At 46.5% G+C, this 27,467-nt stretch overlaps 1 protein-coding gene across 1 annotated transcript in view; it reads left to right on the forward strand.

The window, feature by feature from the left end:
* Positions 1-27,467, forward strand: part of TPRG1 (tumor protein p63 regulated 1) — a 44,462-nt gene that overhangs the window by 5,736 nt on the left and 11,259 nt on the right. The window contains exons 2-5 of the mRNA XM_087965611.1: positions 680-887; positions 4,331-4,422; positions 8,695-8,871; positions 25,736-25,889. Of these exons, the coding sequence (XP_087821737.1) occupies positions 732-887; positions 4,331-4,422; positions 8,695-8,871; positions 25,736-25,889 (579 nt within the window). The 5' untranslated portion in view covers positions 680-731. The remainder of the gene's footprint in view (positions 1-679; positions 888-4,330; positions 4,423-8,694; positions 8,872-25,735; positions 25,890-27,467) is intronic.

A 27,467-nucleotide genomic window follows, 5' to 3' on the forward strand; every position in this document is an offset into this window, starting at 1 on the left:
ACTTTGTTTACCTGAGTTGTATTTGCATGTAAACATTCTTTATCTGAGGTTTGCCATCCGAGATAGGAACATTCCTGCAATTACAACTCTACACACGACTTCTTTAAGAGGGCAGTTTGACCACCTGGTTGCAGCTGCCGTCTCGAAGGAAAGCCCACCTATCCCGACCTCATACCCAGGGGATTCTACCGGTTCGGACCGGTTCTATAGAACTGGTGGTTACGATTCTGCGCATTTTGGAGAACTGGCAAATTGTGCCCCTGGCTGGCCCCGCCCCTTCTCCGCCCTCCCTTCCCTGCCCCGCCCAGTCAGTCCTTATCATGCATGCATGACATCGCTGACTGAATTCTCAGTCACTCCTTAAGGTATTTATTTATTTTTTCTCCTGACGATCAGCTGTTCCCATGATGAGCTGCTGTGCCAGGATCTCCCTCGCTGTCTCGCTGCTTCACCCAGGAGGTTTCCCTGTGACCCAGGAGGCAAAAAAGGGGGGTGGGTTGCAAAAAAACTCACCCCTAACCCATGCCTACCAAGATACACCCACCTAGCCACGTCCGGTTAGGGTTAAACGGTTGTTCAAAAATTTGAATCGCACCCCTGCTCTTACTTGATGCAACTGATATGGTTGATTTAATCCTGGGTTGCTGTGGATTTAATCCTGGGTTGCTTATGTCTTCAGCCAGTCAGCTGGAGGAACCAGCCACGCGGTCCAGACTTTGAGAGAGAAAGAGATGGAAGAGAAGGATGAAGGCTCGTCTCCCAGGGCTGAAGTTTCTCCCCAACCCGAGGCCGACTCCACCACACAATCGCCGTCCAACTCCAGGACCCTGCTGTACCCCCAACGTTACGCCGATTCCAATGACTCCAGGAAGTATTTTGTAACAAGGGTGAGTCCATTTAGCCACCTTGGGGAGGAAGGATCTTCATGGGGTGGCAAGGAGACCATGACATGCCTGGTGGCTACATTTTTTTTCTTTTCTTTTATTTGGTTTGTCAATTGCTTACAAGATAATAGCTATAAGTAAAAAAATAGTTATGAATACATGGATACATATAAGAAAAATAAAAGAAACAATAGGACAGGGACGGTAGACACGTTGGTGTGCTTATGCACGCCCCCTACAGACCTCTTAGGAAAGGGGTGAGGTCAATAGTAGACAGTCTAAGGTTAAAGTTTTGGGGTTGGGAAGAAACCACCAGAGTCAGGTAGAGTATTCCAGACATTGACCACTCTATTGCTGAAGTCGTATTTCCTGCAATCAAGTTTGGTGCGATTAACCTTGAGTTTGTATCTATTGTTTGCTCTAGTGTTGTTATGGTTGAAGCTGAAGTATTCATTGACAGGTAGGACACTGCAATGCACGATTTTATATACTATACTTAGATCAGACCAAAGGCGGCGTAATTCAAGGTTTTCTAGGTCTAGAATTTCAAGTCTGGTGGCATAAGGTATTCTACAACGAGTAGAGGAGTGGAGAACTCTTCTTGTGAAATATTTCTGGACTTTCTCAACTGTGTTAGTATCAGATACGTAATGTGGGTTCCAGACTGATGAGCTGTATTCGAGTATTGGTCTAGCAAATATTTTGTATGCTCTAGTTAGTAGTGTGATATTACCAGAGAAAAAGCTATGTAGGATTAGGTTAACAACTCTTAATGCCTTTTTGGCTCTGTAGTTACAGTGGGCTCTAGCACTTAGATCATTTGAGATGAGTACTCCAAGGTCCTTGACAGAGTTTGGATCGTCAACAAGGTCTTGACTATTCAGCTTGTATTTTATTTTCTGATTTTTTTTTGCCAATATGTACGACGGAGCATTTATTTGTTGAGATTTGAAGTTGCCATTTGTTTGGCCATTCTGATACATAGTTGAGGTCTTTTTGAAGGGTAGCAGTATTGTCTGTGGTGTTGAACAGCTTTACATCATCAGCGAAGAAAACGCAATTGCTCTTAATATGATCACAGAGGTCATTTATGTAGAGTATGAAGAGAGTTGGTCCTAGAACACTGCCTTGGGGGACACCACTGTTGACAGGTACTGGATTTGATAGGACGCTCCCGATTTTGACCATTTGTTGTCTGTTTGACAGGAATGCTTCTATCCAGTTATTCAGTTGTCCAGAGATACCATAAGACTTTAGTTTTAGGAGTAGTTTGTCGTGTACCACTGAATCAAAGGCTTTACAGAAGTCTATGTAGATTGTGTCTATTGCTTTGCCCTGATCGAGTTGTGTAGTCCGTATGTTTTTGCAGTGTAAGAGTTGCAGATTACAGGATAGTTTTTTTCCTGAAACCAAATTGTTTATTGTTCTTGAGCAAGCACCCAAGATCTGGCTAGGATCACGAAGCGACAGGAATTAGGTCTGAAAACAAAATGTGTTAAGACCACTTTGTAAGGCTTTGGTAAGAGCGGACTTGGAATCCTGCATCCAGTTTTGATCGCTACGATGTAAAAAGATGTTGAGACTGTAGAAAGAATGCAGAGAAGAGCAAGAAAGAGGATAACAGATAACAGATAATCAGAGTGGGAAGGGACCTTGTAGGTCATCTATTAGGGGATTAGAGGCTCTAAAACATATGAAGAACGGCTGCAGGAATGGGTATGTCTAGGTGTAGTGAAAAGAAGGACTAGGGGTGACATAATAGCAGTCTTCCAATATTTGAGGGGCTGCCCCAAAGAAGAGGGAGTCAAGCTATTCTCCAAAGCACCAAAGAAGGCAGGACAAGAAGCAAAGGATGGAAACTGAGCAAGGAGAGAAGCAACCTAGAACCAAGGAGGAATTTCCTAATAGGAACCGGGCCTGGCTAGTCTAGGGAAGAGAAGGACCAGGGGAGACAGGAGAGCATCTTCCAATATTGGAGGGGCTGCCCCAGAGAGGAGGAAGGGGGTCAAGCTATTCTGCAAAGCATCTTTGAAGGCCAGACGAAGAACAATGGATGGAAATTGATCAAGGAGAGATTCAATTTAGAAATAAGGAGAAACTTTCTGACAGTGAGAACAATCCACCCATGGAACAGAAGTTGCCCTTGGAAGTTGTGGGAGCTTCATCCCTGGAGGCTTTCAAGAAGAGACTGGACTGTCCTCTGTCAGAAATGGTGTAAGGTCTCCTGCTTTGGTGGAGGATTGGACTAGATGACCTACAAGGTCCCTTCCAACTCTGTTAATCTGACTTTAATGAACAAAAGGAGCAGGGGAGACAGGAGAGCATCTTTCAATATTTGAGGGGCTGCCCCAGAGAGGAGGAGGAAGGGGGTCAAGCTATTCTCCAAAGCACCCGAAGGCCAGACAAGGAATCATGGATGGAAACTGAACCAGGAGAGATTGAACCTGGAAATAAGGAGGAATTTTCTGACAGTGAGGACAATTAACCAATGGAACTGCTTGCCACCAGAAGCTGCGGTTACTCTATTACTGGAGCTTTTAAGCAGAGATTGGATAACCATTTGTCTGGAAGGGTAGCTCTTGCCATGGGCAGGTTGTTGGAGTAGAAGACCACCAACCAACCCTATTATTCTATGTTTTAAGCAAAGTAAGAGATTCATTCTTCAAGGGGGCAAATCAAAGGGTGTGCTATACTGCAGCCATCTCCGTCCCAGTTATCTACACACAGAGCCTGTCAACGCATAGAGAGTGGGATCATATCCAACCAGAAAGAGTTTACTACTGGTATTTGTAAATGTATCTCTTGTCAAAGTTGAGAAGAGCAGGAATGGGGTGTGTCCATCATGGACTCTTGGCTTCTCTCAGGGATGGGATTCCAATTTTTTTAACAACTGGTTCTGTGGGCATGGCTAGGTAGGTGTGGCTGAGTGGGCGTGGTTTCTTTGCTTATTTTGCAGCGCACGCACACACACACACACACCATTTTTTTAAAAGTAAGTAGTACTTGAAGCAGTAAGACAATGAGAGGGATCCCAGCATAGCTGATCATTGGAACAGCTGATCGTTGGGAGGAAAAAAAAAGAAACAGCTTAAGGAGCGAGTAGGTGCGGGAGAACGCAGTCAGCGATGTCACGCAGGCGGGATAAGGATTTGCCGGTTCGCCGAACCGCAGAGAATCATAACAACCGGTTCTATAGAACCGGTCCGATCCGGTAGCATTCCCACCCCTGGCTTCTCTCCTCATCAGTGAGAGACCGGCCCCCTTCGCCAGAGACCGAAGCCTGGAGACTCAACTTTTCTCCTCGGTGACGTTCACTCCTCCACGGCAGGTGGCTAGAGACAGGTGGGAACACCTGGGAGGCTGGAGGGACAGCGGAGGGGACGTAGGGGGGATCCAAAATCACACTGTGGCATTGACCATCTCCCTCTTCCTCCTCTCCGTTTCAGCCAGGAGCGTTCGAGCAAGCCATGGAGGACCTCAAGGCTTATCTGGCAGCCAACAAGGGAGAAGCGGCCCATAGCTTCTGGCTCCTCACCGAGTAAGCTCTACGCAGGTCTTGTAGTTATTTGTGCTTCTCTGCAACCACACAGACTTGTTCACGCTAAATCAAGCCCCGTGCAGGTGGGCCTCATGTGATGGCCGTAAGTGGCAATGATGGACATAATTCATGATAGAGGTAAAGTGTAAACCCAAGACCCTTTTCTGCAAGGGTTGTAAAATGAATCCAGTCCACTCTTTGCTACAGGCCAATTTTTGGCAGAAGTTAGCAATAGCAATAGCCCTTAAGACTTATATACCGCTTCATGGGGCTTTGACAGCCCCTCTCTTTAGCGGTTTACAGAGTCAGCCTCTTGCCCCCCAGCAATCTGGGTCCTCATTTTATCCACCTCGGAAGGACGGGAGGCTATGTCATTCTTGAGCCTGGTGGGATTTGAACTGCCAAATTGCAGGCAGCTGGCAGGCAGCCGAAGTAGCCTGCAGTACTGCACTCTGACCACTGCATATCAAGGAAGGAAGGGAGGGAGGGAGGAAGGAAGGAAGGAGGCAGAGGAATAAAGGCAAGGAATGAGGGCAGAGGGAAGGAAGGAAGGAAGGAAGGAAGGAAGGAAGGAAGGAAGGAAGGAAGGAAGGAAGGAAGGAGGCAGAGGGATAAAGGCAAGGAATGAGGGCAGAGGGAAGGAAGGAAGGAAGGAAGGAAGGAAGGAAGGAAGGAAGGAAGGAAGGAAGGAAGGAAGGAAGGAGGCAGAGGGATAAAGGCAAGGAATGAGGGCAGAGGGAAGGAAGGAAGGAAGGAAGGAAGGAAGGAAGGAAGGAAGGAAGGAGGCAGAGAGATAAAGTGAAGGAATGAGGGCAGAGGGAAGGAAGGAAGGAAGGAGGAAGAGGGATAAAGGGAAGGAATGACAGCAAAGGAGGGAAGGAAGGAAGGAAGGAAGGAAGGAAGGAAGAAGAGGGACAAAGGGAAGGAATGAGGACAAAGGAGGGAAGAAGGAAGGAAGCAAGGAAGGAAGCAAGGAAGGAAGGAAGGAAGGAGGAAGAGGGATAAAGGGAAGGAATGAGGGCAAAGGAGAGAAGGAAGGAAGGAAGGAAGGAAGGAAGGAAGGAAGAAGAGGGACAAAGGGAAGGAATGAGGGCAAAGGAGGGAAGGAAGGAAGGAAGGAAGGAAGGAAGGAAGGAAGAGGGATAAAGGGAAGGAATGAGGGCAAAGGAGAGAAGGAAGGAAGGAAGGAAAGAAAGAAGGAAGGGAGGAAGGAAGGAAGGAAGGAAGCAAGGAAGGAAGGAAGGAAGGAGGAAGAGGGATAAAGGGAAGGAATGAGGGCAAAGGAGAGAAGGAAGGAAGGAAGGAAGGAAGGAAGGAAGGAAGGAAGGAAGGAAGGAAGGAAGAAGAGGGACAAAGGGAAGGAATGAGGGCAAAGGAGGGAAGGAAGGAAGGAAGGAAGGAAGGAAGGAAGGAAGGAAGGAAGGAAGGAAGGAAGGAAGGAAGGAAGGAAGGAAGGAAGGAAGGAAGGAAGGAAGAGGGATAAAGGGAAGGAATGAGGGCAAAGGAGAGAAGGAAGGAAGGAAGGAAGGAAAGAAAGAAGGAAGGGAGGAAGGAAGGAAGGAAGGAAGCCTTAGACTTATATGCCGCTTCACAAGGCTTCCCAGCCCTCTCTAAACAGTTTACAGAGTCAGCCTCTTGCCCCCAACAATCTGAGTCCTCATTTTACCGACCTCAAAAGGTGATTTATTTAATGCCTGCTTTAGAGTCTTCCTTCCTGCTCTTCTTTTTATGGGTCTCTTCCCGATTCTCTACTGTACTCTAAAATTAAATTCGGCCTTCTTGGGGGGATCTCTGTTTGTTGCTGTTGTTGCTGTCGCTGCGATGAATAAAATCACAGCTTGCACCCTAATCACCACCTTACACTCAGTAGGAAATTTTTTAAAAAATTGAATTTCAACGTTTGCCTCCTGTAGGGGCTGCCGGAAATAGTCCCTTCGGTTTACTTTGCAGAAATCATTTAACTGTCAGTTCCCGCAAGCTCAAACATTATTTATATATAAAACAGGAGAGAATTTATTGAATAAGATTTCTTGCAGTCTGTAGAGAGAGAGAGATTTATTTTCCTGCACTGCCACCTCAAGGATGCAAAGTGAACTGCAGGCTAGCTCTGTTTCCTTTGCACTTCCTGCTTTGGGGGCAACCTCAGCCCCTTTTAAGACGGGAGGACTTCAACTCCCAGAATCCCCCGTGCGAGCTGGGGAATTCTGGGAGTTGAAGTCCATATGGCTTAACGTTGCTGAGATTGGAAAACCCTGCTCGGCCGTAGATAAACTCAAAATAATTTTTGAACTAGAAGTTCTTCCAACTGGGTTGTTCTGTTATAAGGAAAAAAAATGCCAATTCCCACATCCTTCCTTATTTCTGGACTCCGACAAGGATTGTGCAATGGATGGAAACTCATCCAGGAGAGAGAAGGAACCTGGAATTAAGGAGAAGCTTCCTAAGGATGAGGACAATTCGCCAGTGGAACGGCTTGCCACCAGAAGTTGTGGCTGCTCCCTCACTGGAGGTTTTCAAGAAGAGATTGAACAGCAATTTGTCTGATGTGGTCTGGGGTCTCCTGCTTGAGCAGGGGGCTGGACTAGAAGACCTCCAAGGTCCCTCCCGACTTTGCTACTCTGTTATTCTGTATTCAATTGAAGCTCCACCCTGGTTTTTTAATCTGCATGACACGTGGTGCCAGGCATGTAAAATTAGGTGGAGTTTCAGTTCCATCCTTGCAATTGACATGTTGACTTTGTGGACTGCATCAGTCCCTGGGCTTAATTCCCAGGATGCAGTGAAACCTGAGTGTATCACTTATCTGACTTGAGATGCATTGGGTTATGTGAAGGGGGCGGGGTCCTTGGTGCTGTCTGAGCTTCCTTGTTTTCTTGCAGACGTTTCATGACCCAACTAGGTAACACCATCAGTGAAGGAAGGAAGGAAGGAAGGAAGGAAGGAAGGAAGGAAGGAAGGAAGGAAGGAAGGAAGGAAGGAAGGAAGGAAGGAAGGAAGGAAGGAAGGAAGGAAGGAAGGGGAAGATAGTTGGGTCCTTGGTGCTGTCTGAGCTTGCTTGTTTTCTTGCAGGACGTTTCATGACCCAACTAGGGAACCTCATCCATGCTAGTAAGGTGTGCTCTTTGCTGTCCATTTATATCAGAGATCTCCAAACTTGGCAACTTTAAGACTTGTGGACTTCAACTGCGACAAGTCTTAAAGTTGGCAAGTTTGGGGACCCCTGGTTGATATTCTGGTGACTTGTCTGTCTGTTTGGGTAGGGGCTGGTCTTAGAGATTCTTTGGGTGGGGTGTTTTTTACTGATGGCTCTTAGGCAGCTTCTGGATTGGGGTGTTGTTGACTTGATTGTTGGTCTGCAGTTAACCCTGGAGTGAATCTAGGCCAATGAATCTAAGCCATGTGTCAAAAACGGTGTAGGGTTTGCTTGGGGGAGGGAGGGTTGGACTAGATGACCTACAAGGTCCCTTCCAACTCTGTAAATCCGTATCTGATCTGGGCACTGATTACTGGTGGAGAGGTGCTGGGGACTTTCGGTTCTCTTTTGGGCTGGTTGATTGTCCCTTTTGCAGAGTCTACAGATGTCGTTCGTTTCTACGTGTCTATCGATGGCTGATTTGTCAGAGGGCCAGGCTTAAATTCCCTGGCATTGGATTATGTTGGCATCCATGCATTCCCTGAGTAATAGACACCCGGAGTCCCTTTCTACTCTGTTTAACAGGTTAACAGTGTTGGAAGGGACCTCGGAGGTCATCTAGTCCAACCCCTCACCCAAGCCGGAGACCCTACACCATTTCTGACAGAGGGCAGCCCAGTCTCTTCTTAGAAGCCTCCAGTGATGGCGCTCCCACAACCTCCGAGGGCAACTTCTGTTCCTTTGGTTCATTGTTCTGTCAGAAAGTTTCTCCTCATTTCCAGGTTGAATCTCTCCTGGTTCAGTTTCCATCCATTGTTCCTTGTCTGGCCTTGGAGAATAGCTTGACCCCTTCCTCCTCTCTGTGGCAGCCCCTCAAATATTGGAAGATGCTCTCCTGTCTCCCCTGGTCCTTCTCTTCCCTAAACCAGCCATTCCCAGTTCCTGCAACCGTCCATCGTATGTTTTAGCCTCCAGTCCCCTAATCATCCTGGTTGCTCTTCTCTGCACTCTTTCTTTCCCGTTATTCTATGTCCTACAGGTATGTACTAAATTTGGTTTCTCTCCGGGCAGAGAGATTGGGGATCTGGAGTGCTCAGAGTTGTCTTCTTGTTATTTGTCCTCTCTGCGCTTTCTCCCAGGATCGATCACTGGAACATCGAGAAGGAGCGGATTGTGGTGATCACCAACGCTGCCCTTTTGGTGTGCAAATACGACTTCATCATGCTCAAATGCCTGGAGCTCCAGAGGATCCCTCTGAGCTACATTGAGAAGATCTCCACGGGCCCTTTCACTTTCCCAAAGAAATCCTTAGACAGGTGAGGTCCCGCGGCTCATCGGTGGGGAGGGAAGGGGATCTAGTAATTTTTCCATGGTTTTCCAAGATTCCTCATAAGGTTTTCTCCTTCATCAGGGGGAATGGGGCCTGGACTAGAAGACCTCCAAGGTCCCTTCCAACCCTGAATTGGAGGGAGGAGGGTGGCAGGGAAGCTGTCGTGCCCCTGTTGGAGCCTGACTCCAAGGGAGAGGAGGAACATCCAACAGGGAGTGGGAGTGTGGCTCTGAGGTTGTGGAGGAAACTGGGGAAGGGCACAGGCCAGCTGGGCCATTCAGAGGAAGACCCAGGCCCACCCCCTCTCCATCCTAGGGCACGCAGGGAAGAGAGGATAAGGGACAAATGTGAATGGCGTGGTCTACGGGAGAGGAAAGGGCCCTGATCCCCTTCATGGGCTGCAGCTGTGAGGACTGTTTAAAAGGACAAACTGCGCATGGCCCAGTGCTGGAAGCAAAGCGTGAAAATATTTCTAGTCTGTCAGTTCTTATCTGAGTTCTGGTGTCCTTCCCAAGTGTGTGTATTTCGATAGTTGTGGACATCTTGCCTTGTCTCCTTAATTGCTTTAGTGTGGTTTCTGGTTTGTTTGTTTTTCTATTTATAGTTTATATGTATTTTGAGTTTGAACGGCGTTTCTTCCTTTTCGCAACTGTTTGTGGGGGAGTATTTTGTCTCCAGTCAATGATCATTGGAGCTTTGAAACCAAGTTCAAGGGCTTAAAGGGGCTTCCCCTGTTTTTTGTGACTTTGTTGCTTTTGTATCCCACCCTGGGTCATCGTAGAAGCTGCCCGGCGAGCTTTCTCCCCATCCTTCAGCAGGTGGCACTCTTCTCTCTGGAGACGGCAGGGCTGACCTTCTCAGTGTGTCCAAGAGGAGGAATCGCGGCCAACTTTTAATTTCCTTGTCCCTGTTCACCTTGTTCGCCCCAGAGAACGAGAAAGCACATGATCTTCCGAACCTGGGTGGCATCTCCAAGTTGGAAGGGACGTGGCCTTCTTGGTCTGAGGCCACCTAAAGCTTCCATCCATGCCTTCTTCTGTAGCAACCCTCCCTGGCCTCCTTTTCGGTCACATTGCAACAGATCCAGAGTGCTCTGGTTTCAGGAGAGTGGATATGGACGGAAATTCTCTGGCAGTGCAGCTTTTGACCTCGTCCAACCTCCATTCCTAGATTTGTCGGCTGGCTGACTTTAAGCAACCTGTGCTTAAAACTCAGGAACTGTCTTCACGTCGCCCATTGAACCAGATCTGTGTGTCACAGGAAAGGCTAACAGAGTTGGAAGGGATCTTGGAGGTCATTTAGCCCAACCTCCCACTCAAGGCAGGAGACTCTAGAGCAGGGGTCACCAACCAGTGGGCCATTCAGAGAAATCTCACCCCCAGAGCAATTAATCCAGGCTGCTCAGGAACACAAGGCTGTGCCTCCTATATGGCCCGCGGGAACCCTCCCCGCCTACTCACTCCTTACCCGGCAAACTTGCCTGCTAAATTGCTATTTTTCCTTTTTCCGACCATCAGTTGTTCTGCTGTGCCGGGAGATTTGGATTAGCTAGGAAGCAGGAAATGGTTGGATGTGTTGCTTTCTAGCTAGTCTATAGATCTTCGGCTCTGCTTTTAAGCACAGCTGAACCTCCCTTAGGACTGAAGGTTCCATTATTCAGTGCAGACTCACGGCAAGCAAATTTTATGTGACAGACTGAGCTAGCCGATGGCAGAGAGATAGATCACTGAATGATTCTGTGAGCAATTCAGTCTGCCTGTCTGCTTTGCCTGCTTTTGGGTAAAAGTTGCTCTTTTTTTATAAAATAATCAATATTTATATAAATATTTATAATATTTACATACAAGCCATGCCCAGCCAGTCACATGACCACCAAGACACACCCAAAAATTAGGCCATGCCCACAGAACCGGTTAGTGGTCCCTGGGATTTAAAATTATGCGTTTGGTGGTCCCTGAGGTCCAAAAGGTTGGCAACCCCTGGACTAGAGTACCATTCCAGAAAAAAAAGTGGCTGCCCAGTCTCTTCTTGAAAACCTCCAGTGATGGAGCACCCACAACTTCTGGTGGCAAGCAGTTCCACTGGTTAATTGTCAACAATCTGAACAATAGAGCAGAAGTTGCCTTCGGAAGTTGTGGGAAGCTTCATCACAGGAGGCTTTCAAGAAGAGTTTGGACTGCCCTCTGTCAGAAATGGTGTAGGGTCTCCTGCTTGGGTGGAGCAGTTGGACTACATGACCTACGAGGTCCCTTCCAACTCTGTTTAAATCTTCTTTAAAAGCTCCAGTGATGGAGAATCCACAGCTTCTAGGGAATAATCCACCCCAACAAGTCAAGTTTGCTCAAGCTTAAACTTGTATTATTTCTCCATGGCTTAGGATGTAGTGCTAACTCCATCTCTTTGGTTATTCTATCACTGAAAGTATGAGGTAGAGAGGGTTCTTCAAGGTCATCCAGCTCAACCCCTCTTCTTAGTACCAATAAAGGAGAATATTTGTAACTCAGAGTTGAAATGAGGGGGGCCCTTGATGCTCTCTGAGCTTGGTGGTTTTCTTGCAGTCGTTTCATGACCCAAACTAGATAACACCATCAGTTAGTAGCACTGATAATGTTACCTAGTTTGGTAATGAAATGTCTGCAAAAACACCAAGCTCAGAGAGCACCCAGGACCCCACAGTCTTTTCCTCCTCCTCCTCCTCCTCCTCCTCCTCCTCCTCCTCCTCCTCCTCCTCCTCCTCCTCCTCCTCCCTCCTCCTCCTCCTCCTCCTCCTCCTCCTCCTCCTCCTCCTCCTCCTCCTCTTCTTCTTCTTCTTCTTCTTCCTCCTCCACCTCTTCCTCCACTCTTCAAACCCCACAATCTTCTGGCACTGATGATAATCCCTAGTTGGATCATGAAACATCTGCAAGAAAACCACCAATCTCAGAGAGCACCAAGGACCTCACAGTTGTCCTCCTCCTCCTCCTCCTCCTCCTCCTCCTCCTCCCTCCTCCTCCTCCTCCTCCTCCTCCTCCTCCTCCCATTGATAATGTTACCCAGTTTGGGTCATGAAACGTCTGTAAGAAAACCACCCAGCTCAGAGAGCACCAAGGACCCCTCTGCTTAGTGCAGGAATTCAACCAGGAACCCAAATAAAAACATTCACCAATCAGGAAATTCCTTCTGATTCCGTCTTCTTCCCTTGCTCTCGGTTTCAACCCCAAAGGGGTCGTCACACCCAGCCCCTTGCTTGGGGGGGAATCATTCGCAGGCCAGTTCCCTTCCCCTTTGCCAGCTCAGCTGTTTCCCTCTCCGATGGGGCAGGTAGGTTTACTTCCCTTCTGTCATGTTCTCATTGTACACTCAATAAATAATAACTCGCAAGGTTTTAAAATGAAGCCCCAGGCTCTTACCAAGGGGTGGGGTGAATGCAGAGGGTCAGCTGGTTGGGGGCTGGGCGTGGAAATACCAGAGAAAAGGGCTGGGGGAGGACCCTGAACCAGGGGTCACAGACCCCAGGGAGCAATGCATGTCGGGGTTCACTGACGACCACAATTGAACCAAGTGGTGGTATGCGACCGGTTTGGCCCGGTTCGCCTGAACCGATCACAAGAATTCCTACCAGTTTAGCTGAACCAGTAGTAAAAAAAAACCCTCCAACGATCAGCTGAGAAAGAAGAGAAAAGCGCAGGGTCCCACCTGCCCCTGTGCTTTCCTCTCCTTTATCCTCCGTGACGACCCAAAGGGGCGTGGCACAAAGGCAACACAGTCAGATAAGAAATAAGAGTCTCTTTATTATCTCCAACTTTGCCCCCAATGTCCAAGTTACCTTCGGCTGGAGAAAAAAAAAAAAAACTCTCCCAGGAACAGCCTTGGGCTGCAGAGAATTCAGTCCAAAACAAGGTACACACAAACTGTAACTTCAAATCCAAAACAAACCAAACTGTAGTAATGAACTGGACAGGGCAGGAGAAGGAATGGCAGACTGGAAAGCACGGCAAAACTCACACCGTTGGGAAGACGCCAGGAACACAGATAATAACCCACAACGATATCACATAAGGTCACGTTTGCTCCCAACAGACTGCTGCACGCAGCTTCCTTTTTTTATACACTGTTCCCAGCTGCAGCTAATGAAGAGAATCAGGGCCCTTTCCTCCCCCGTAAGCCATGCAACCCTCGTTGCTCCCTTCTCCGTTCCTCCCTGCATGCCCTAGAATGAAGAGGGGGTGGGCCTGGGTCTTCCTCCAAACTCCCTCTCCCTTGTTCTATCTCTTCCCTGCTCTGCCCAGCCAGACTTTGCCCTTCCCCAGTTTCCTCCACAGCCAACAGAGCCATACTCTCGCTCCCTGTCAGCTGTCTTGTCTTCCTCCTCCGAGTCTGATTCCGACAGGGGCATGACAGTGTGCATGCACGCGCACTCGATCACCGGACCGGTAGTGGAACGGGTAGGATTCCACTGCTGAATTGAACCCAACATTCCTGTTTAAGTGAGACATTTGTTAAGTTTTGCCCCGTCTTACAAGTTTTCTTGCCGCAGTCGTTAAACGAATCATTGCAGTTGATACGTTAGTAACTTGGTTGCTCGGTGAAATCTGGCTTCTCCCCTGTGACTTCGCTGGTCAGAAGGTTGCAAAAGGGGATTGCAATCGTCGTAAGGATGAGTTGGTTGCCAAGGGCCTGAATTTTGATCGTGTGATGCTGCGATGGTTGTAACTCTGAAAATCGGCCCCGAGTCCCTTTTTTTCTCAGTGCTGCTGTAACTTTGAACGGTCACTAAATGAACCATTGTAAATTGAGGACTACCTGGACTGCACAAGCTGTCTGGGTGTTGAAATGGTGCCTGTTCTTTCGCCCCCATCGGGTAGGGGGTCTCCAAACCTTGGCCACTTTAAGACTTGTGGCCTTCAACTCCCAGAATTCCCCAGCCGGCTCTGCTTCATCTCTTGGGATCCCTTCCTCTGCCATCTCTCCGTTTTAATTTTAGTTCTCTTCAATCCTGGGAGTTGAAGGCCACGAGTCTTAAAATGACCAAACTTGGAGACCCCCTGAACTATGGAGGGATAATCAGATTGCCCCCTTTCTTCTCTCCAGCTGAACTGGCAATGATCCAGCCAGAGGCTCTGCATTTTTTATTTTATTTTATTTTAATGTATTTATTCATTTGATTTGTCAATCGCTTCCAAGATAATAGGTAGAAGTATAAACATGAGTAGGAATACAGGAAATAGGTACAAATAAATGGGGACAATAGGACAGGGATGGGAGGCACGATGGTGCACTTATGCATGGCTCTTAGGAATGAGTAGTCTCTCCTTTCCTTTCCTTTCCTTTCCTTTCCTTTCCTTTCCTTTCCTTTCCTTTCCTTTCCTTTCCTTTCCTTTCCTTTCCTTTCCTTTCCTTTCCTTCCTTCCTTCTTTCCTTCCTTCCTCCCACTCCCTCCCTTCTTTTCTCTCCTTCCTCCCTTCTTTTCTCTCCTTCCTTCCTTCCCTGTTCTCCTTCCTCCCCTCTTCCTTCCTTCCTTTATTTTTTATTTTATTTATTCATTTGATTTGTCAATCGCGTACAAGGTAATAGGTATAAGTATAAACATGAGTAAGAATATAGAAAATAGGTACGAATAAATGGGGACAATAGGACAGGGACGATGGTGCACTTATGCACGGCCCCTTACAGACCTCTTAGGAATGGGGTGAGGTCAAAAGTGGATAGTTTGAGGTTAAAGGAGTGGGGGGGCTAGAGAATGTAACAACAGAGTCAGGTAATGCATTCCAGGCACTGACCACTCTGTTGCTGAAGTCGTACTTTCTGCAATCAAGTTTGGAGCGGTTTACTTTAAGTTTGTATGTGTTGTGTGCTCTTGTATTGTTGCGGTTGAAGCTGAAGTAGTCATTGACGGGTAGGACGTTGTAGCAGATAATTTTGTATACTACGCTTAAGTCGGACTGTAGGTAGCGTAGTTCAAGGTCGTCCAGGTCCAAATTCTCAAGCCTGGTGATATTAGGGTATTCTGTTGCGAGCAGAGGAGCGTAGTCCTCTTCTCGTGAAATCCTTCTGGACTCACTCAAATTGTACTAATGTTTTGAGCCGAGCTGTGATGGCCTGCAACCATTGCCCCCTGCAAAGGGCAGGGAGTACGCCAGCTTGCAATTACAGGCGTAAACACAAAGACACAAAGACACACACACACACCCTAGATTTGGCACCGTTCTTCCGCTGGGGCAGGGCTGGTAGGAACACACCAATCCCCTGGAGGGGCTGAAAACACAGCCCAAATTATCAGATGACTCAAGAGACGCCTGCAAGGAGAGGAGGAGGAGGAGGGGGCATGTGGCTCTCAGAAGATCAAACCTTGAGATCTTGGCACGGCTTGCCCCCATCCCTCCCCCCCCCAAATCCTCCCCACTGCCACCCCCACTCCATCCCCCAGTTGAGTTTGCAAACCGAGAGGGAAACAAACCTCCAGCACCAGCCCACAAACTTGGCTCCTGGCTGGGGTTTATTTTTCCTTCTCCCTCCACCGTGACAACACCTGCTTTCCTCTCATGTGGCCACTGCTGGGAGATTGGCATTCATAGTCAAGAACGAACATGCTTCTGGGTGCCTCCTCCGCCCATCCTGGGCTTCTGGACTCCCGTCAGCAGGCGATCCGAAGCACCCATCGCTTCTCGCGAGGCCGGCTTGCCTCGCCCTGCACCTCCTCATCTCACTCGCCTCTAGCCAAGGCAATTGGGGAGGGCTCGTCTGGCGAAGGGGGAACGCGGTGGCTCGGTGGCTGAGACGCTGAGCTTGTCGAGCCGAAAGGTCGGCAGTTCGGCAGTTCGAACCCCCGGCGCCGCATCACGGAGGGAGCTCCCGTTCCTTGTCCCAGCAGCTCCTGCCAACCTAGCTGTTCGAAAGCCTGTGAAAACATGCGAGTAGAAAAATAGGAACCCCTTTGGTGGGAAGAAGGTAACAGAGTCCTGTGCGCCTTCGGTGTTTAGTTGTGCTGGCCGCGTGACCACGGAGACGTCTTCGGACAGCGCTGGCTCTTCTTCGGCTTTGAAACGGAGACGAGCACTGCTCCGCAGAGTTGGGAATGACTAGCACGTATGTGCAAGGGAAACCTTTACCTTTTTCTTCATCCTATTGAAAAGAAGGACTAGGGGGTCCTTGATAGCCGTTCCCATATTTGAGGGGCTGTCCCCAAAGGAGAGGAGGGGGGGTCAAACTATTCTGCAAAGCACCCGAAGGCAGGATAAGAAGCGATGGATGGACACTTGCCAAGGAGAGATCCAACCTAGACCTAAGGAGGAATTCAAATCCCAGAATTCCCCAGCCAGCCATATGTCGCTTTTCCCCTCCCCTCTTCTGTCTCCTAGAGCGGAGAGATTGCAGAGAAAGGGATTGCAAGAGAGCAAGCGGGCCAGAGTGGGTATCAAAAGGAAGGCATTAGTGCCAGGGAATTCTGGGAGTTGGAGTCCACCCATCTTCAAGTGGCCAAAGTTGAGAAATACTGCTCCAGACCATCTTAAAAGCAGGAATGTCCAAGGAGGAGGAACACCATCCTCTTGGGCCTTCCTCAGAGGAAGACAAGGGCTCCCATTAGGCAAAATTATTGTTTTTAAGCTGCCCAGAGGCACTGAGAGCAATTGAATGGCCACATATATTCTAGATATATGTAGGTATCTCTATCTCTGTCTGTCTGTCTATCTATCTATCTATCTATCTATCTATCTATCTATCTATCATCTATCTATCTATCTATCTGTACATCTATTACCTGCCAGGGTTCCGATGATTGCCCCAATTAAATCATGAGCCTCGGGCCAAGATTCAAAAGAATCCAGAAGATTTATTAGGAGCAACATGTCCGACATTAGCCTGTATGAAGCCAATTCTGGCCTACGTAATGTACAGTCCCCTGTGACCCTGTTTCCCCCCCCTTCTTCCTGGGTGTGTCATAAATCAGATTCTCTAACGAAGCACATTCACGAGCTGGGTGTCATCAATCACATTCTCCAATAAAGGATTTTTGGGAGAAGAGTCAGTAGCCTAGGCTACAATCTTTGTAAGATAAGTGTGGAATGTACTTCTGGTTTTAAACTACCGTACTGCTCCTTCGTGTTTCCCCCTCCCCCCTTGTTTATGACAACTTGAAAACAGGCAGAGGAATGTTTTATGAGTTAACGTTATCTATCTATCTATCTATCTATCTATCTATCTATCTATCTATCTATCTATCTATCTATCTATCTATCCATTTATCTTTATCTATTTCTATCTATCTATCTATCTATCTATCTATCTATCTATCTATCTATCTATCTATCTATCTATCTATCTATCTATCTATCTATCTATCTATCTATTTATCTTTATCTATTCTATCTATCTATCTATCTATCTATCTATCTATCTATCTATCTATCTATCTATCTATCTATCTATCTATCTTGTCTGTCTGTCTGTCTGTCTATCTACCGTGTTTCTCATATAATAAGGCCGGGTCTTATTTTTTTTTTGAGCCCCGAAAAAATGGCTAGGCCGTCTTTTCGGGGGTGACTTAATTCCCCCCCCCCTTGCATCTTTGGGTGGGCAGGTGGCGACGGCTTGGATGTTGACCTCGGCGTTGGTGGGGCACTTCATATTGGGGTCAACGCAGGCAGCACCATATCCGGGTGTGCAACAAAATTACTTCCTAACGGCAAGCCCCCCCCACCATTCCCCCCATTTCGCATGTTTTAATATAGGCCTTAATTTGGGGGGAGGGGCTTAATTTCATTTCATGCCTATAAAACATGCTGGGACTTCCTATTGGGGGAGGCCGTATTGTTGGAGAAACAGGGTATCTATCAATCTATCTATCTATCCATTTATTTTTATCTATATCTATCTATCTATCTATCTATCTATCTATCTATCTATCTATCAATTTATCTCTATCTATCTATCTATCTATCTATCCATTTATCTATCTATCTATCTATCTATCTATCTATCTATCTATCTATCCATTTTTATCTTTATCTATATCTATCTATCTATCTATCTATCTATCTATCTATCTATCTATCTATCTATCTATCTATTTATCTTTATCTATCTATCTATCTATCTATCTATCTATCACTATCCATTTATCTTTATCTATATCTATCTATCTATCTACTATCTATCTATCTATCTATCTATCTATCTATCTATCTATCCATCCATCCATCCATCCATCCATCCATCCATCCATCCATCCATCCATCTATCTATCTATCTATCTATCTATCTATCTATCTATCTATCTATCTATCTATCTATCTATCTATCTATCCATTAATATATCTATCTATCTATCTATCTATCTATCTATCTATCTATCTATCTATCTATCTATCTATCTATCTATCTATCTATCTATCTATCTATCTATCTATCTATCTATCTATCTATTCATTTATTTTTATCTATTTATATGTATCTATCTATCTCACTGTATCTATTTATCTATATCTATCTATCTATTCATTCCTATCTATCCACCTGTTGTGCGTTCTCTCTCTCTCATAAAATAAACTAAAAAAAATAAAATCAACGGGATCCTCTAAGCCGCCGTGCCATCAGCCAAGCACTGGGCAAGAGCAGTCTATCTTAAACTCCTGCCGTGCTCTCAGCCTTCGGCCTGCCACTGTTAAGACAAGCCAACCTTGGCCAACTGTAAGCAAAAAAAAAAAAAAAAAACCCACAAAAGGTGGTATTTTTGCATTTAAAAGAGTACATTCTTTTTTTCTTTCTTGTTTTGCACCCAACAAGATGGCCAGAGAGGCTGTGGTGTCCTTTGCAGGATGTCTCTGGCCAGTCCTGGGGCAAAAGGACTTGGAAAAACAGAAAACGGTTAGAGCTGGGTTTTTCTTAGATCTTTGGCCATGGTTCCGTTTCCGAATGTTTCATTACCAGGCTAGTTCACCTCCTTGGTAGGATTTTCTCGTCCTGTTCTTGGACTTTTCCTTCCGGATCCCCTGGAAGGGAAAAAGGGACAGTTTGTTTACCTGGGGCAGGCCAAAGGTTTTTGGTTGGCAGCCAGGTGACGCCAGAGCCCAGAAAGACGGCACCTGTTGATAGGGGAAGGGAAGGAGGTGAAAGAGCCGGAGGGCATGATTTGAACTGTAATCATGCCTGCCTCCAACCCAACCTCTTGTCTCCAGGCGCTGGGGGGGGGGACACCCTTTGTGCCACACCATCCTTGCCCTCCAGGTGCCAACCTCTCTTTTTGCTGTGAGGCTCCTAGAAGAAGCACCTAGTGCAGCAGGCATGGATGTCCTGGGCTTTTGCAAAAGGACACACAGAGACAGAGAGAGAGAGAGAGAGAGAGAGATAAGGGGGAAGGGAGAGGGAGGGAGAGGCCAAAGGAGGAGCAGAAAGAGAAGGAGGAGGAGGAGAAAAAGAAAGAGAAGGGGAAGGAGGAGGAGGAGGAGAAGAGGAGAAGGAGGAGGAGAGGAGGAGGAGAAAGAAAAGCAGAAGGAGAAAGAGAAGGAGGAGGAGGAGGAGGAGGAGGAGGAGGAGGAGGAGGAGGAGGAGGAGGAGGAGGAGGAGGAGAGGAGGAGAAAAGAAAGAGAAGGAGGAGGAGGAGGAGGAGGAGAAGAGGAGAAGGAGGAGGAGAGGAGGAAGGTGCAGAGGAGGAGGAGAAAGAAAAGCAGAAAGAGAAAGAGAAGGAGGAGGAGGAGAGGAAGGGGAAGGAGGAGAAGGAGGAGAAGGAGAAAAATAGGAGAAGGAGGAAGAGGAGGAGGAGGAGAAGGGGGAGGGAGAGGAGGAGAAGGAGAAGAAGAGGGGAAGGAGGAAGATGGGGAGGACATGAGGAATGGAAAACAGGAAGAGAAGGAGGAGGAGGAGGAGGAGAATAGGATGAGAAGGAGAAGAAGGAGGAAGAGGAAGAAAAAGAGGAGGAGGAGAACAAGAGAAGGAGAATAAAGAGAAGGATGACGGTAGAGTGGAAGTGGTGTTGATGGTTGAGAAGGAGAAAGAGGAGAATGGAAAGGAGTGATGACAGAGGAGGGGGAGAAATGGTGGTGCCAGTGATGAAGGAAGAGGAGGAGGAGGAGGAGGAAAAGGAGGAGGAGGAAGAGGAGGAGGAGGAAGAGGAGGAAAGAGAAATACAGTAGAACACTGTTACCTTTTGATGCAGCAAGATGTGTGGACTTCAATTCCCAGAATTCCTCAGCCAGCTGGCTGGGAAATTCTGGGAGTTGAAGTCCATCCGGACCCATTAAAGTGGCCACGGTTGAGAAACAATGTCCTAGAGAAAAACGCAGCTGCAGAACAAGGCGTCTCTCCTCTTTGCCTCTTTTTTCCAAATCTTGATTAAATTCCCAGGTCTAATTGAACGCATGGCCTCCTTTTCAAAGCTTTCAAAATGTTGTTTTCCCCCTAGTTTAATTAGACACCCAACTGGCCTTGTAAAGAAATGTCCATTTCTCTGAATTTTGGACCAAAACACCTGGTGGTCCCCCAAACAGGATGCAGGACTACCCCTAACTCCTCCCAGGAGCTTTCTTCTCCTTTCTCCTTTTCCTTTCTTCTCCTTTCTCCTCCTCCTCCTTTCTTTCTTCTTCTCCTTTCTTCTTCTCCTTTCTCCTTCTCCTTTCTTCTCCTTTCTCCTCCTCCTCCTTTCTTTCTTCTTCTCCTTTCTTCTTCTCCTTTCTCCTCCTCCTCCTTTCTTTCTTCTTCTCCTTTCTTCTTCTCCTTTCTCCTTTTCCTTTCTTCTCCTTTCTCCTCCTCCTCCTTTCTTTCTTCTTCTCCTTTCTTCTTTTCCTTTCTTCTCCTCCTTTCTAAAACCGCATTCATTGTTCTCCCAAAATAAAAATAACCACTAGAAAAAGAGACAGGAGGGATGGAGGTCCCTGGGGCTTAACAGTCAAGCATTCTTGGCTTAACTCTGTTCTTGGGTTGACCACATTCAGAAGTTTGATGTTGGCCACAACAACTGGAGGTGCCTTTTTTTGTTTTTCCCCAAGGAGTGAACCAACAGGCTGGTCCACTCTCCCTTCTCCAAATTCTTTGAGGGCTTCACCTCGGTTGTATTGAACTGCAGCCAAGCTGGTTCTCACAACTTCTGACATGTTCTCCAGACATTCCTTCGTCTCTCATCCCCGGCCACGGATCAAACTGGAGCAAATTGGGCCTGGCTGATCTAGGGAAGAGAAGGACCAGGGGAGGCAGGAGAGCATCTCCCAATATTTGAGGGGCTGCCCCAGAGAGGAGGAGGGGAGGTCAAGTTGTTTTCCAAAGCGCCTGAAGGCCAGACAAGGAACCATGGATGGAAACTGATCAAGGAGAGATTCAACCTGGAAATAAGGAGGAATTTTTTTCTAATAGTGAGAAGAATCAATCCATGGAACAGAAGTTGCCTTTGGAAGTTCTGGGAGCTTCATCCCTGGAGGCTTTCAAGAAGAGATTGGACTCTCATCTGTCAGAAATGGTGCATGGTCTCCTGCTTGCACAGGGGAAGGTTGGACTAGATGACCTAGAAGGTCCCTTCCAACACTGTTATTCTATTCTATTCTATTCTATTCTATTCTATTCTATTCTATTCTATTCTATTCTATTCTATTCTATTCTATTCTATTCTATTCTGTAAGCAGACAACACACTGTTTATATAGGGGGAGAAAAATAAAATAAAAGGAAGGGCAGGCTCCACAAATATTTGCAAATGATAACAGACACCCCAAATTTTACTCCTGTTCAGAAATGCGGGATGCGGTTGGGGAAGCTACAATTTCCCTCTTCTGCTGCTTGCAATTTAGTGGACTTTTAATCGGGAGGGTGGGCACAGTTTGGAGATCTTGCTCCATGGGCGAAGAAAAAGCACACAATCCCGTTTTGTTTTTCTCTCGCGAAAACCAGGTGTTTCTTGAATGGGGAAAAGACAAAAAAAGGGAAAAAACAAAACAAAACTCAGGACTTAAATCTGTTTTATATTATTTTTCTTCCCCTTTTGTTTCTCCTCCTCCTCCTCCTCCTCTTCTTGCTTTCTCTGGCCCGGAGTTAGGAGCCCGAGAGCAGAGCTGTGTTTATTATTATGAGGTCTTTAAAGGAAAGAACAGAAAGATTAAAAAGAAAAAAAGAAAGAAAGAAGGGGAGAAAAAGAAGGATTTATTGGGCTGGCAAGAAATGGGAACTGGCCCAGCGTGAATTTTTGGCATCCTTCGCAGAGGTGTTTGTGTGGCTTTTAAATCATTGTGTTTGAAAGGAGAAACCCGATTATTTCGGTGAGGAAGAACGCCGCATCTAATCTGTCTCTCCTGCACCATTGAAGTTGCCAAAGAAGACATTCCAACACGTGGCAGCCCTCGTTTTGAAACATCTGTCCACCACGCGGTCCTCGTCTTACGACTGCGATCATGGCGGAGGAGTTCACAGGTTTAATTGTGAACCGCAATTGCCACGGGAATTGCCAGCGTGAAGCATGGCGGCGGTCCTTAAGGGAAACCAACTTGATGAACTTTGTTTGCCACAGTTGCATGGAAGCGAATTGCAGGTCGTTAAGCGAATCCGGCTTCCCTTGTGGACTTGGCTGGTTGGTAGCCGGCTGTGATGACCCAGGGTGGGATACAAAAGCAACACAGACACAAAAACAGGTGAGGTCCCTTTAATACCTTCACCTTGACTTCAAACGTCCGAATATCATTGATTGGAGACAAAAAAAACCCTCCCCCACAAACAGTTACGAAAAGGAGGAAATGCCCTTCAAACTAAAAATACGTATAAATTATAAAGAGTAAAAACAACACAAACCACACTGAAACAATTAAGGAGACCAGGCAAGATAAGGGCTTGAAGACGTCCACAGATATCGGAATACACACTGGGAAGGACGCCAAACTAGGAGAGGAACCATAAACTAGAGATATTTCCATGCTTTGTTTCCAGCACTGGCCCATACGCACATCCGTCCTCTTATCCAGTTCTCACAGCTGCAGCCCATGAAGGGGATCAGGGCCCTCTCCTCCTGAGTAGACCACATTTCTCCCTTATCCGTTCCTCCCTGTGTGCCCTAGGATGAAGAGGGGATGGGCCTGGGTCCTCCCCCAGCTGGGCTCTGCCCTTCCCCAGCCTCCTCCACAACCTCCGGAGCCACACTTCCACTTCCTGTCGGCTGTTCCTCCTCTCCCTCAGAGTCAGTCTCCACCAGGGGCATGACACTGGCTAAGGAAGGTTGCAAATGGGGATTGCGTGATTTTGGGGAGGAGGCTGCAAATGGTCGTAAAGTGTGAAAAACGGCCGCAAGTCACTTTTTTCGGTGCTGTTGCAAACTTTGAGTTGGCCGCTAAGTGAATGGTTGTAAGTCAAGGAATATCAGTATCAAGACAATGTCCTCTTTTGTGCTCTGGTTCCTAAAAACCACAGACCTAACCTGTGTTCTCCGAATCGTTGGGAGAGTGGAATCTCCCAATCCATCCTCTGATTCACTTCGATCTTCAGGACCTTCAGAAGATCCGACGGGCAGCAGCTGAGGTCTGCTTTTGGGCCTACCCCTAGGAGATGCCACTCAACAGGGTCTCGAGGCCTCCAATCCTGTCCCCTAAAGATGCTCCGAGAAAAGACAAACAAGGGTTGGGATGTGATGTTGTTCAGGGCAACTGCGATGCCTCCAAGGAGCACGCTTCTTAACAGAAGAACATGGTTGGAAGGGACCCAGAGGTCTTCTAGTCCAACCCCCTGCTCAGGCAGGAAAACCCTATAACATTTCAGTGAAGTGGTTGTCTCTTCTTACAAAACCATTTTTAAAAAAGTAAGTAAGTAAGTAAGCAAGCAAGCAAAGAAGGAAGGAAGGAAGGAAGGAAGGAAGGAAGAAGGAAGGAAGGAAGGAAGGAAGGAAGGAAGGAAGGAAGGAAGGAAGGAAGGAGAAAGAAAGGAAAGAAAGAAAAAGAAAGAAAGAAAGAAAGAAAGAAAGAAAGAAAGAAAGAAAGAAAGAAAGAAAGAAAGAAAGAAAGAAAGAAAGAAAGAAAAAGAAAGAAAGAGAGAGAGAGAAAGAAAGAAAGAAAGAAAGAAAGAAAGAAAGAAAGAAAGAAAGAAAGAAAGAAAGAAAGAAAGAAAGAAAGAAAGAAAGAAAGAAAGAAAGAAAAGGCTGGAAGGAAGGAAGCTAGAAAAGGAAGACTGGAAAGAAGAGAGGAAGGAAGGAAGGAAGGAAAGAAGAAAGGAAGGAAGGAAAAAAGAAGGAAGAAAAGAAGGAAGGAAGGAAGGAATAACAGAGTTGGAAGGGACCTCGGAGGTCTTCTAGTCCAACCCCTTGCTCAGGCAGGAGACCATATGTCATTCTGGACAAACAGCTGTCCAATCTCTTCTTAGAAACCTCTAGTATTGGAGCAACTACAACTTCTTGTAGCAAGCAGTTCCCCTGGTTAATTGTCCTCACTGTTAGGTAGTTTCTCCTGAATTCCAGGTTGCTTCTCTCTTTGATGAGTTTCCACCCATTGCTTCTTGACCTGCCTTCAGATGCTTTGGAGAATAGCTTGACTGCCTCTTCTTTGGGGCAGCCCCTCAGATATCAAAAGACTGCAATCATGTCACCCCTAGTCCTTCTTTTCGTCACACTAGAAGCACCCAGTTCCTGCAACCGTCCATTGTATGTTTTAGCCTCCAGTCCCCTAATCCTCTTGGTTGCTCTTCTGTGTACTTTTTCTAGAGCCTCAATATCTTCTTTACATTGTGGGTGCAAATATTCCTCAGGTGGCCTGATAGGATCTTGTATCTATGGTTCCTGAAGGACAGGGAGACATCCCATCTTCATAGAAGACGTCGGGCGCTGTTGAGAGCCAGAAGGATGCACAAGGTTGAGAGCCAGAAGGATGCACAAGGCCGTTGGTGGTGCAACCAGTTTGCATGGCCTCGGGGCAATGAAGGAGGATTTCTTTGCACCTCCCTGCATTGTGTAAGGGTGGGGTGGGGGGAGAACCTCAATGTTCTTCACCTTTCATTGTGCAATGCAATTGTCTTCTCCCTGCCCTGGGGGGCTTATAATGTCCTGGGGAGCGTCCAGACAAGATGCTTTTCATCGTGACTCATCCATGGATTGGTTTTTTCCAGGAGATCTCAGGTGTCAACCTTGGGGGGGAAAAAATTAAACTTTCTCATGTTCTCCATTTTCAAGTCCTACAATACCTGACGTCCATGACTGGGTATTGTGTCCTTCAAATCCTTCTTCCATCTAGGACAGAGGTCCCCAAACTTGGCAACTTTAAGACTGGTGGACTTCAACTCCCAGAATGGCTGGCTGAGGAATTCTGGGAGTTGAAGTCCACCAGTCTTAAAGTTGCCAGGGGACCTCTAATCTAGGAATTCCTTCCCTATATAGATCACCATGATGTGCTCCATCCCTGGAGGTTTTTAAGAAGACATTGGACAGCCATTCCTCCATAATGGTGTAGGGTCTCCTGCATGAGCAGGGGGCTGGACTAGAAGACCTCCAAGGTCCCTCCCCACTCTGTTATTCTGTATATCCGGGGTTTTGGTTCTTCTGGGGATCTTGGATGCTTGGCCCATCCTTCTTTGGAGCAGGCCAAAAACACCTCGTCACCCCTAAAAAATACCCCCTAACCGTGTTTTTTAACCGTGACAATTTGAAGATGGGTGGACTTCAACTCCCAGAGTTCCCCCAGGTAGCATGGTGGCTGAGGGACTCTGGGAGTTGAAGTCCACAGATGGTAGCTAAGGAATTCTGGGAGTTGAAATCCATACAGGGTGGCTGAGGGATTTTGGGAGTTGAAGTCCACTCATGCTGGCTGGGGATCTCTGGGAGTTGAAGTCCATAGATGGTGGCTGAGAGATTCTGTGAATTGAAGCCCACACACCGTCAAGCTGCCAAAATTTAGAAACGTTGACCCCAAATGTTTTGTTTTCTAGGAGGAATGGAGAAGGCCTGAGGATCTTCTGGGACGAACACCAAGAATCCAACTTCCTCTCCCGCTGGAACCCATGGTCCACCGATATGCCCTACACCACCTTCACGGAACACCCGATTAAATATGGCTGCCTGAGACTTAGCCCCATCTGTCAGGTGGGTCAGGGAGGGACCATCGCAACAAAATGGTGTGTGTGTGTGAGAGAGAGAGAGCAGTGGTGGGATTCAAAGCATTTAACAACCGGTTCTCTGCCCTCGTGATTTCTTCCAACAACCAGTTCACCAAACCGCTCAGAAAGTTAACAACCGGTTCTGTGGAACCGGTGTGAACCAGCTGAATCACACCACTGGGGCAGGTGAGGTTACAAGGAGGAAGGTGAGTTTGATAGGCTGAATTCTCCCAGAGTGGGTTACATTCCTACAAGATGCTGAAACGGATCGTTAAACCAAACAATGGGATTAAACCATTTTCATTCGTTTTGCAAAATAGATGGAAGGCTGGAGATTTAGGCTGGCATGTCCCCCTTAAGGCAGGGGTCCCCAAACTTGGCAACTTTAAGCATAGCTGGCTGAGAAATTCTGGGAGTTGAAGTCCACAAGTCTTAAAGTTGCCAAGTTTGGGGAGCCCTGCCTTAAGGCCATGGATAATCCAACCATGGCTAATATACTCCAAACTTAGTCTATTGCAAGGATACAACTGCTAGGTCTGTGCTTGGCCTGGTTAAGGCTGATGTGGGACCCCTTAACCATAAACTAGACAAGCCTGGTTAGCAAGTATGGATGCATTCACACATCCTGCTTAATCTATACCCATAAATACCTATGTCCTTTTTATCTATCTATCTATCTATCTATCTATCTATCTATCTATCTATCTATCTATCTATCTATCTATATCTACACCTACATCTATCTATCCTATCTATCTATCTATCTATCTATCTATCTATCTATCTACATCACTCCTTATCATCCATCCCCTCCCACTTGTGACTGTATGACTGTAACTTTGTTGCTTGTATCCTTACGATTTATATGGACTGTTTCCTAGTATGATTTGACTGCTTATTGTACCCTATGACTATTATTAGTAAAAGTTGCACCTGATGATTCTTGATGAATGTATCTTTTCTTTGATGTACACTGAGAGCATTTGCACCAAGACAAATTCTATGTGTGTCCAATCACACTTGGCCAATAAAGAATTCTATTCTATTCTATTCTATTCTATTCTATTCTATTCTATTCTATTCTATTCTATTCTATTCTATTCTATTCTATTCTATTCCTTATTCTATTCTATTCCTAATTCTATTTTATTCTGTTCTATTCTTTATTCCAATATCCTATTTGATTGTTTCCTAGTATGATTTGATTGCATGTTGTACCCTATAACTATTATTATTAAGTGTTGCACCTGATGATTCTTGACTCTTGATGAATGTATCATTTCCTTTATGGACACTGAGAGCATTTGCACCAAAGACAATTTCCTTGTGTGTCCAATCACCCTTGGCCAATAAAGAATTCTATGCTATGCTATGCTATGCTATTCTATTCTATTCTATTCTATTCTATTCTATTCTATTCTATTCTATTCTATTCTATTCCTATCTACATCTACCTACCTACCTATCTACATCTACACCTACACCTACATATCTATCTATCTATCTATCTATCTATCTATCTATCTATCTATCTATCTATCTATCTATCTATCTATCTATTTAT

Source organism: Notechis scutatus, chromosome 4, assembly GCF_049901735.1.
Source record: "Notechis scutatus isolate UNSWTSFEM ecotype Mainland chromosome 4, rNotScu1.2, whole genome shotgun sequence".
Taxonomy (NCBI): Eukaryota; Metazoa; Chordata; class Lepidosauria; order Squamata; family Elapidae; genus Notechis; species Notechis scutatus.